General features: G+C 46.7%; 1 protein-coding gene across 1 annotated transcript; it reads left to right on the top strand.

Annotated features, from left to right (window-relative positions):
• Nucleotides 1-9,023: 9,023 nt before the first annotated feature.
• On the top strand, nucleotides 9,024-9,731 carry LOC116505925 (uncharacterized protein K02A2.6-like; the record flags this gene model as incomplete). Its single annotated transcript, XM_032213422.1, has 1 exon — nucleotides 9,024-9,731. A coding segment is annotated over one exon (708 nt), but the record flags the coding sequence as incomplete, so codon positions are not given.
• Nucleotides 9,732-9,960: the final 229 nt, after the last annotated feature.

Below are 9,960 nucleotides of genomic sequence, written 5' to 3'. Positions count from 1 at the left end.
TTTTCAACAATTGTGATATCTGTTGTGTTGTGTTTCAAATGATGATCCATCCTTATTGTTGTTGTTGTTGTTGTTGTTGTTGTTGTTATGTTAATCTTATTTATTTATTTCCCTTTATTTGTATGCCGCCCTTTTCCCTGAGGGGACTCAGGGCGGCTCACAGTTCAAAAAAGGGGGGGGGAGGACAAACAATTTCTAACATACAGACAATACATCATTATTAAAAAACGCAACAGTCACACAATTCGAGTGGGGTTAGAATCTTAACCCCAGGCCAGCCGGGACAGCCAGATCTTTAGGGCGGCGCGGAAGGACTGGAGGGTGGTGAGGGTCCGAATCTCCACGGGGAGTTCGTTCCAGAGGGTCGGAGCAGCCACCAAGAAGGCTCTCCTCCGGGTAGTTGCCAGTCTACACTGGCTAGATGATGGAATTCGGAGGAGGCCTAATCTATGCGATCGTATCAGTCTAGTGGAGGTAATTGGCAGTAGGCGGTCTCTCAAGTACCCAGGTCCAATACCATGAAGGGCTTTATAGGTGATAAGTAGCACCTTGAATCGCACCCGGAGATCAACAGGCAGCCAGTGCAGCTCGCGGAGGATAGGTGTTACGTGGGTGAAGCGAGGTGCACCCACGATTGCTCGCGCGGCCGCATTCTGGACTAGCTGAAGTCGCCGAATGCTCTTCAAGGGCAGCCCCATGTAGAGCACATTGCAGTATTCCAGCCTAGAGGTCACAAGGGCACAAGTGACTGTTGTAAGGGCCTCCCGGTTCAGGTAGGGACACAACTGGTGCACCAGGCGAACCTGGGCAAATGCCCCCCTGGTCACAGCTGACAAGTGATGTTCAAAGGTCAGCTGTGGGTCCAGGACGACTCCCAAGTTGCGAACCCTGTCTGAGGGGCGTACAGTTTGACCTCCCAGCCTGAGAGATGGAACACTTGGCCAATTCGTGGGAGGGAAACACAACAGCCACTCGGTCTTTTCTGGATTGAGCACAAGTTTGTTGACCCCCATCCAGTCTTTAACAGCCTCAAGACCCTGGCTCATCACATCCATCGCTTCGTTGAGTTGGCACGGGGCGGACAGATACAACTGAGTATCGTCCGCATACTGGTGGTATTTTATCCCGTGCCGTCGAATGATCTCACCCAGCGGTTTCATGTAGATGTTGAAAAGAAGGGGGGACAGGACCGAACCCTGCGGCACCCCATACGTTAGGGGCCTAGGGGTCGATCTCTGCCCCCCAACTAACACCGACTGCGACCTGTCCGAGAGGTAAGAGGAGAACCACTGTAAAACAGCGCCTCCCACCCCCACCTCCCTCAGTCGTTGCAGAAGGATACCATGGTCGATGGTATCGAAAGCTGCCGAGAGGTCAAGGAGCACCAGGATGGAAGCATGGCCTCCATCCCTGGCTCTCCAGAGATCATCGGTCAACGCGACCAAAGCGGTTTCTGTGCTGCAGCCAGGTCTGAAGCCTGACTGGAAAGGATTGAGATAGCTGGCTTCCTCCAAGGACCGCTGGAGCTGAAAGACCATCACTTTCTCAACAACCTTCCCCACAAAGGGGAGGTTGGAGACCGGACGATAGTTATTTAAAACAGCTGGATCCAAGGATGGTTTCTTCAGGAGGGGTCTCACCACCGCCGCCTTTAAAGCGGGGGGAAAGACCCCCTCCCGTAAAGAGGCGGTAACAATCGCCTGGATCCAGCCTCGTGTCACCTCTCTGCTGTTTACAACCAGCCAGGAGGGGCACGGGTCCAGCACACATGTGGAGGCTCCTACAGCTCTCATCGCCTTGTCCACATCCTCAGGGGTAACAGCTTGAAACTCAACCCAGCGATGGCTTACCAGATCATCCCCTAGTGCCTTGGCTGGTTCTGCAGAATTGGAGTCTAGGTCCGCCCGGAACCGAGCAACCTTGTCTGCGAGGAATTGGATGTAATCCTCAGCCCTGCCCTGCAGCGGATCGCCCGTATCCCTCCTATTTAGGGAGATTCACAGCCTTTGGGGCTGGTTGGTAGTTCAACAGCTCGAGTCCTAACCAAGGACCTAGGAACTCGTAAGGTAATGTCGGAGGATATAAGCTGTTCAAGTAGGGTAGATTTTTTTTAGAATCAGAATGTTCAAGTCTGATAAATTTAAAATTTCCAAATAGCGAGGTAGCCCTTTAGGTATTGCTCCAAGGGCTCCAATTACAATCGGGACAACAAATGATTTCTTTCTCAGTCGCTCAACTTCAATTTGCAAGTCCTGATACTTTGTGATTTTTTCTTGCTGTTTATCTTCAATTCGTGCATCTCCAGGTATTGCAATGTCGATGAACCATACTTTTCTCTTTTCAACTATTGTTATGTCAGGTGTGTTGTGGGCCAAGTGCCTGTCAGTCTGAATTCTGAAGTCCCACAAGATTTTGACTTTCTCATTCTCTAAAACCTTCTGAACCTGATGTTCCCAGTGGTTTTTGCTGTACTCAAATCCAAACTTTTGGCACAATTTCCAGTGAATGGTCTTAGCAACACGGTCAAGGTAGTCAGTTTGTGAAATTTTGCTGCACCCACTGATCAAGTGGTCGACCGTCTCCTCTTTCTCATTATAGAGGCGACATTTGCTGTTGGTGGTAACATGTTGAATTTTTGCCTTCATGCAGTTTGTGGCTAAGGCTTGTTCTTGAGCTGCCAAAATAAAGTCTTCTGTTTCTTTTTTCAGTGCTCCTGATCTTAACCAGTTTCAAGTTAGCTTTTGGTCAGCTTTGCCTTCAATACTTTTCAAGTATTGGCTATGCATAGCTTTGTTTTTCCAATTTTCAACTCGCTTCTCAATTACTTCTTTCTTATATTTAGCTTTTGACTTAGTTGTCTTTAAAGGGCCTCCTTTATTTACTTCCTTAATCATTGGTTCTTCACTTTTCTGGATGTAATCATTCAAGCTGTGTTTTTCTTCTTCTGCAGTCTGTTTTACTCATAGGAGTCCTCGATCACCCTCTGCTCTTGGTAGATATAATCGGTCAACATAACTTTTAGGGTGCAAAGCATGATTCATTGTCATAAGCTTCCTTGTTTTTCTGTCCAAATTGTCCAACTCCATCTGGGTCCAGTCAATTATTCCTGCAGAGTATCGAATCACAGGTATAGCCCAGGTATTTATGGATTTTATGAGGTTTCCTCCACTCAATTTGGACTTTAATATCTTGCGAATTCATTGCATGTACTTGGCTGAAGTTAATTCCTTGACTTTATTATGCATTAAGTCAGAGGCCTCTAAAATCCCCAAGTACTTGTAGCCTTCTGGTTTTACTGCCTTTCTCATTTCTTCATTCTCAAGTTCTATTCCATCATCTTCTAGGACCTTGCCTGCTTTGGTTGCCATTGTTGCACATTTGTCAATTCCAAACTGCATACCAAGGTCTTGGCTAAATTCTTTTGTGCTTTCAATTAATAAATTCAGTCCAGCTTTTGTTTTACCAAACAACTTCAAATCATCCATGTACACCAAGTGCGAAATTTTCAGTTCTTTCTTTGCAAGTTCATATCCATAGTTCATCTTCTTCAAAATGATTGTCAGTGGTAGCATTGAGATTATAAAAAGTAGGGGTGAAAGGGAATCACCCTGGAAAATGCCTCATTTAATTTCAACTTCACCCAGTACTTCTTCATTAGCTATAAGCTTCATTTTCCAGAGGTTCATTGAAGTTTCCATGAATTTTTCTATGTTGCTGCTGATGCCAAAGATTTTCAGGCATTTCTTGATCCAGCTATGAGGAACTGAAGCAGATGCTTTCTTGTGGTCTATCCAAGCCATGAACAGGTTGGTTCATCTTTTCTTTGAATTCTTTAGGATTAGTTTGTCAATCAGCAGTTGGTCCTTTGTTCCTCTTGAATTTTTGCAGCATCCTTTCTGTTCTACAGGAAGCAAGTCATTTCTTTCCAAGTATCCATAAATTTGGTTTGCAAAGATACCAGTAAGGAGCTTGTATGTTGTTGGCAAACAGGTGATTGGCCTATAGTTTCCAATTATTATTATTATGCATTTTTATCCACCTATCAAGTCCTTCCCAAGGACCTAGGATAGGCAGATGTTGTTTGATGGTGTTAAAGATATCATCCCAGGATATAAGCTGTTCTAAGTAAAACGGCCTTTTGCAACTGACTGATGTGATTTTGCCAATGCCAATGGTGCTCAAGTTGTTTTGAGATTGTACCCAAGGTCCTGATTACCATTGATACTATTTTCCTTTATTTTGCCACAGCCATTTCACTTCTATTTGCAGAGCTTTGTATTTTGTGATTCTTCTCCAGCCCTTTCTCTTCTATTCTGCTGTCTTCAGGGAATTACTATTACCTTGCTTTAAAATATGATGTTAATCTGGCTCTTAATAGAGAGAGGGCCCTTGAGTCTTTGCTTTAAAGTTCTGCACTTATGCAGAAAGATGCCTTTTTGTTTTACATTCACTCCAATCGAGAGCAGTCATCAAATCAATTTCCATTATTTCCCCAGCCATTAGCTTTGGGGGGGAACTGGGAAATGTCCTTTTTAGCTTTTTAAATCTCATTTTCTACTCTCTTCCTTAACTGGTTGTTTGGATAGGATCCTGCTGGTGTGATAGCTTTCTTCTTCCCTCCCTTCTTCCAGCTTAAATATGTGAGCAACAGAGATTTTCTTGCAACAAGGAGTAACAATTCCACCCTGAGTATGAGTTTTCCATCATTCATACTCGATTACACATTTTTATCTTTCCTCTCTACACAGCCAATTTACTTCTGGCAAATTGTTCATTGAAACAAATATGCTTAAACCTAAACATTTAAATAAAACTCTTATTGTAATTACAAAACATGGTCAGTCTGATTTCTGCTGATAACTATATTTACTTTTCAAAGATTAAGATCTTTAACATATGTACACCCACCAATATATTACTTTGTGTATATTTTTTTAGAAAGTCAAATAGTTTGTGTTTCTTTAGCCTTTATAGGTTAGCAATTCTTATAAATGTTATGTGTGCATCTGTTTTCAAAATGTTAGGAGTAATGTGAGAAATCTATATTTGTGACTGCAGGTAAGGCAAGTATCTATTTGTAAATTGTGTGGGAAGGAATGGTGGAACCTGGGGACAGAGTTAAAAGAAGATTAGCCTAGAACCACTACATAGCCAAAAGCAGACTACGTCCAACTTCCCTTGAATTCTGTGGACCATTATCTAACTCCAACCAGGTGCTAACCATTAATTGAGAAGATTCCAATGCATAGGAGGTTTAGCAATAAATCAGTTTAATTGGAACTTTGCACATGAATGTGGTCTTTTGACTAACAGAATAACAGAGTTGGAAAGGACATTGGAGATCTTCTAGTTCAACCTGCTGCTCAAGCAGGAGACCCTATACAAGTTCAGACAAATGGCTGTCCTTAAAAATCTCCAGTGACAGAGCACTCTCAACTGCTGACAGCAAGCCATTCTACTAGTGGATTGTTCTAATTGTCAGAAAATGTCTACTAAGGTTAGATCTCTCCTTGATTAGTTTCTAGCCATTGCTTGTCCTGCCTTCAGGTGTTTTGGGAAATAGTCGATTCCCTCTTCTTGGTGGTAGCCCCTCAATTATTAGAAAACTGCTATCATGGTACCTGTTGTGTATTGAAGAAAGTCCTCGCTGTTACGAATGACAGCTCGGAAGCAGCCAGGCGCGTCTTAGCCAATCAGACGCGCCTGTCAGTTGCCGAGCTGTCATCAGCGCGAGCTGTAACACGAGCCAGGTGATTGCAGTATAAAAGGCAAGCCGTTTAAACAGTTAACTGTCTTGTTAGAGCAACAACCTTGTTGATTGCTATATTGTTTCAGCTGTTCCTGCAGCCGCCTAGCCGGCTTCATTTAATACATTGTTGCGAGTTTTGTTACACTACTTCAGCTACTGAATAAAAGGTTACAGAGTTTTAAAGGACCTGCCTGGTTTTTTCAGTTATAATACTGGCGACGAAGACTGGGGACCTGTAACCTGAAGAAAATCAACTGCAATTTTCTTCTCTCAGTTGTTTAGAGTTCTCCTCACCGTCATGGCTGGTATGCCTACTTTTGCACCTTTTGGAGTCGGAGGTGAGACTTGGGAAGCATTCCTGGAAAGGTTTGAGTGCTTTCTGATCGCAAATAACCGCCAGGGTTATTCTCAAGCGCGAAAGTGCGGATTTTTTCTTACAGCTTGCGGTCCGGAAATGTTTGCCACCGCAAGGTCTTTTGCCGCCCCAAGAGCGGTTTATGACCTCTCGTGGCAAGAGCTCACAGATGGGCTTCAGGCTTACTATGCCCCTACCCCCTCCCAAATAGCAAGACGTTTTGCTTACCGCAGGCGCGTCCAAAAGCCTGCAGAGAATGTCAATCAGTTTTTGCAAGCTTTAAGAGTTGCTGCAGCACAGTGCGATTTTCCTGACTTAGAGGCTAATCTTGCAGAACAATTTGTCTGTGGATTAAAAGACATTTTCCTCAGACGCCGGCTTTTGGGCAAGCCTAAAGTCACGTTAGTTTATGCCATAGATGAGGCTCGCGCTGCGGAGTTGGCAGATTCGTCATCCAGCGAGATAGAACGTTACCTCGCGCAGATGACAGTTGCTGGCAGTTTACCAACGGGTCAAGCCTCAACTGCCTTGGTTCCTCCTCCACTACAACAGCCAACGTACATCACCAATTTAATTGATGAGCTTGCCCCTCTTCCAGACTATTTACTTAATTTACAGGTGGACAGGATTGGGGCACAGCCCCGCAGACAGCAACCGCGTCAGCAGCAGTCTATCAGCCGTCCGCTTTCTAATTCAAATGCCTGTTTTAGCTGCGGTGGTCCGCATGCCAGGGCTTCCTGCCCCTTTAAGGCTGCAGAGTGCCGCCGTTGCGGAAAAAAAGGACATTTGGCCAAAGTTTGTAGAGCTGCTCAGCCTGCTACAGCTGCAACGTCTGCTCCTCCACCTCCTTATGGGACAGCTGCTTCAAACAGAAGTCCTCAGCCCCGTGCGTCTGCTCAGCGACAGGATAATTGCTTCAACGTCAAGCAAGCTGGCCTGCCGTTTCCTGATGTCTCCATCAATTCTTCCTCAGAGGGTACGGACAAGATAATTGTCACTCCATTGATCGAAGGTCAACCTTGCAACATGGAAGTAGACTCTGGAGCTTCCAAATCCTTGTTATCTTGGGACAAATTTTCTCTTTTGTGCCCCCATGTTAAACGCTGTCACCTTTCTCCTCCTGACTCTATCTTAAAGGACTATCAGGGGTCTAGCATTTCTATTGTTGGTTCCTATAATGTCAGAGTTTCTTATGGGCAGCATTGTACAACTTTGCCTGTTTTAATTGTGCTTAAGCCCTTGCCATCCATTCTAGGTTTGGATTGGTTCAGCCCGCTGGGTCTCTCAATACATGGAATTCATTCCATGACAGACACTTCTGCTGATGTGGCATTAGTTTTGTCAGATTACGCTGACATTTTTGATGGCCAGCTGGGCCGGTACAAGGGTAACCCTATCTCTCTCAACTTGGATCCCCAGGTTGCTCCCATCAGACTGAAGGCCCGCAGGGTGCCTTTTGCTTTAAGGCCCAAGGTTGAAGCCGAGCTCGACAAGCTCGTGGCACAGGGCATACTGGAGCCAGTCGACCATTCACCGTGGGAGACCCCAATTGTCATTCCAGTGAAGCCCGACGGCTCCATTAGGGTCTGTGCCGACTACAAATCCACCATCAACCTCGCCTTGCAAGCAAACCCATATCCAGTCCCTGTTGTACAACATCTGCTCCATTCCCTGGGGCAGGGTTGTATTTTTGCCAAACTGGATATGGCGCAAGCCTACCAGCAGCTTCCTGTGGATGACGATGCGGCGGCTGCCCAAACCATCGTCACCCACCGGGGGGCTTTCCGTTGTCGCCGCCTACAATTTGGCGTATCCGTTGCCCCGGGGATTTTCCAGAGTCTCATGGAGCGGTTGCTCCATGGGCTTCCAGGAGTGGTACCATATTTTGATGACGTCCTGATCGCTGCAAACAGCCGATCAGACCTCATCAAAGTTCTAAGGAAAGTCCTCGACCGTTTCAGGGGCGCGGGACTTAAATTGAAACGCAGCAAGTGTTTCTTTGCTGTTCCCCAAGTGGAATTTCTGGGCTTCACAATTGACGCCCAGGGAATTCACCCTACCCCTTCAAAATTGGCAGCTATCAGGGACGCACCTGCTCCAACTTCCAAGGCGCAGTTACAATCGTTCCTGGGGCTTTTAAATTTTTATGCACCTTTCATTCCACACAAGGCATCACTGGCCGAGCCCCTGCATCGGTTGCTGGACCGATCAGCGCCTTGGCAATGGGGCAGTCGCGAAGCACAAGCGTTCGCAGCTGTCAAATCCCTGCTGACGTCAGATGCAGTCTTAGTCCAATACAGTGACAAGATGCCTCTGACTCTAGCATGTGATGCCTCACCCGTGGGTTTGGGAGCCGTTCTGAGCCATGTCCTGCCCAATGGTTCAGAAGCTCCCATAGCTTTTTACTCCCGGACACTGTCATCAGCAGAAAGGAATTACAGCCAAATTGACAAGGAGGCTCTAGCTGCAGTGTCAGGAATTAAAAAATTCCACGATTACTTATACGGGCGGCATTTCACCTTGTTTACAGACCATAAGCCACTCCTTGGGCTTTTGGCAGGTGATAAGCCGACCCCTCCTATTCTATCCCCAAGAATGACACGATGGACGGAATTCTTAGCGGCGTACTCCTACGCCTTACGATACCGTCCAGGCAAGCAGATAGGGCATGCAGATGCCCTGAGTCGCTGCCCACTTCCATTGAAGGAAGTTAAACCAGTTCCTTGCCTTTCAGTTTTGGCAATTGCAGAGCTAGAATTGCCTTTGTCTGCTACAGACATAGCAGCCCACTCTCGGTCTGACCCTACTTTGGCAAAACTTCTTAATTGGGTCCTGAGAGGTTGGCCTTCTGGTACATTACCACCTCAATTCAAACATTTTAAAAACAGACAAGCAGAGCTTTCAATTCATTCCGGCTGCCTGTTGTGGGGCGACCGTGTGGTCATCCCAACGGTCCTGCAACAACAGATTTTGCAACGCCTTCATGAAAGTCATCCTGGGGTCAGTAGAATGAAAGCTCTTGCTCGCAGTTTTGTTTGGTGGCCAGGGTTAGATGCCGACATTGAAGACTGGGTTGCCAAATGTGAGACATGCCAACAGTCCCGGCCTTCTCCTCCTTCCTCTCCCTCCCGGGAATGGGAGATGCCTCGAGGGCCTTGGTCTAGGTTACATATTGATTTCGCTGGTCCATTCCATGGGCAGGTTTTCCTTATAGTTGTGGATGCGTACTCTCGATGGGTGGAAGTATTGCTAATGCACTCCACCACATCTGACAGCACGGTGCGAGCTTTGCGACGGTTGTTCGCAACCCATGGGTTGCCAGACACAGTGGTGTCTGACAACGGCCCGCAATTTACAGCCACAACTTTTCAAACTTTCCTGGCCGAACTAGGGATACGACATGCGCTGGTTGCCCCTTACCACCCGGCAAGCAATGGCCGAGCAGAAAGGGCGGTTAGATCGGCCAAGGAGGCTTTGGGCCGGCTAAACCGTGGTGACTGGCAGGCTAGGGTGGATGCTTACTTACTGGCACAGCATTCCACACCTTGCCCTCTGACACAGAAGAGCCCCACGGAGATGTTGATGGGCAGGCGCCTGCGGACCACCCTGGATAGATTGCATCCCGTCTATTCAGGAATTCAGTCTGGCAACCTGGGGCCTCCAACCCCATCCCGTTCTTTCCAACTGGGGGATCTAGTTTGGGCTAGAAATTATGGAGGGGACTTGAGATGGGTTCCAGCAGTTATATCACAAATAACAGGACCCGTTTCCTATAGGGTTGACTTATCCGATGGATCCTCATGGCGAAGACACCTGGATCAATTGAGGAAACGGAAGACAGCAGCCGTAGCTTCTC

Source organism: Thamnophis elegans, chromosome 3, assembly GCF_009769535.1.
Source record: "Thamnophis elegans isolate rThaEle1 chromosome 3, rThaEle1.pri, whole genome shotgun sequence".
Classification (NCBI taxonomy): Eukaryota; Metazoa; Chordata; class Lepidosauria; order Squamata; family Colubridae; genus Thamnophis; species Thamnophis elegans.
Note: the sequence above shows the minus strand (reverse complement) of the source record. Positions and strands in the feature narration are given on the sequence as shown.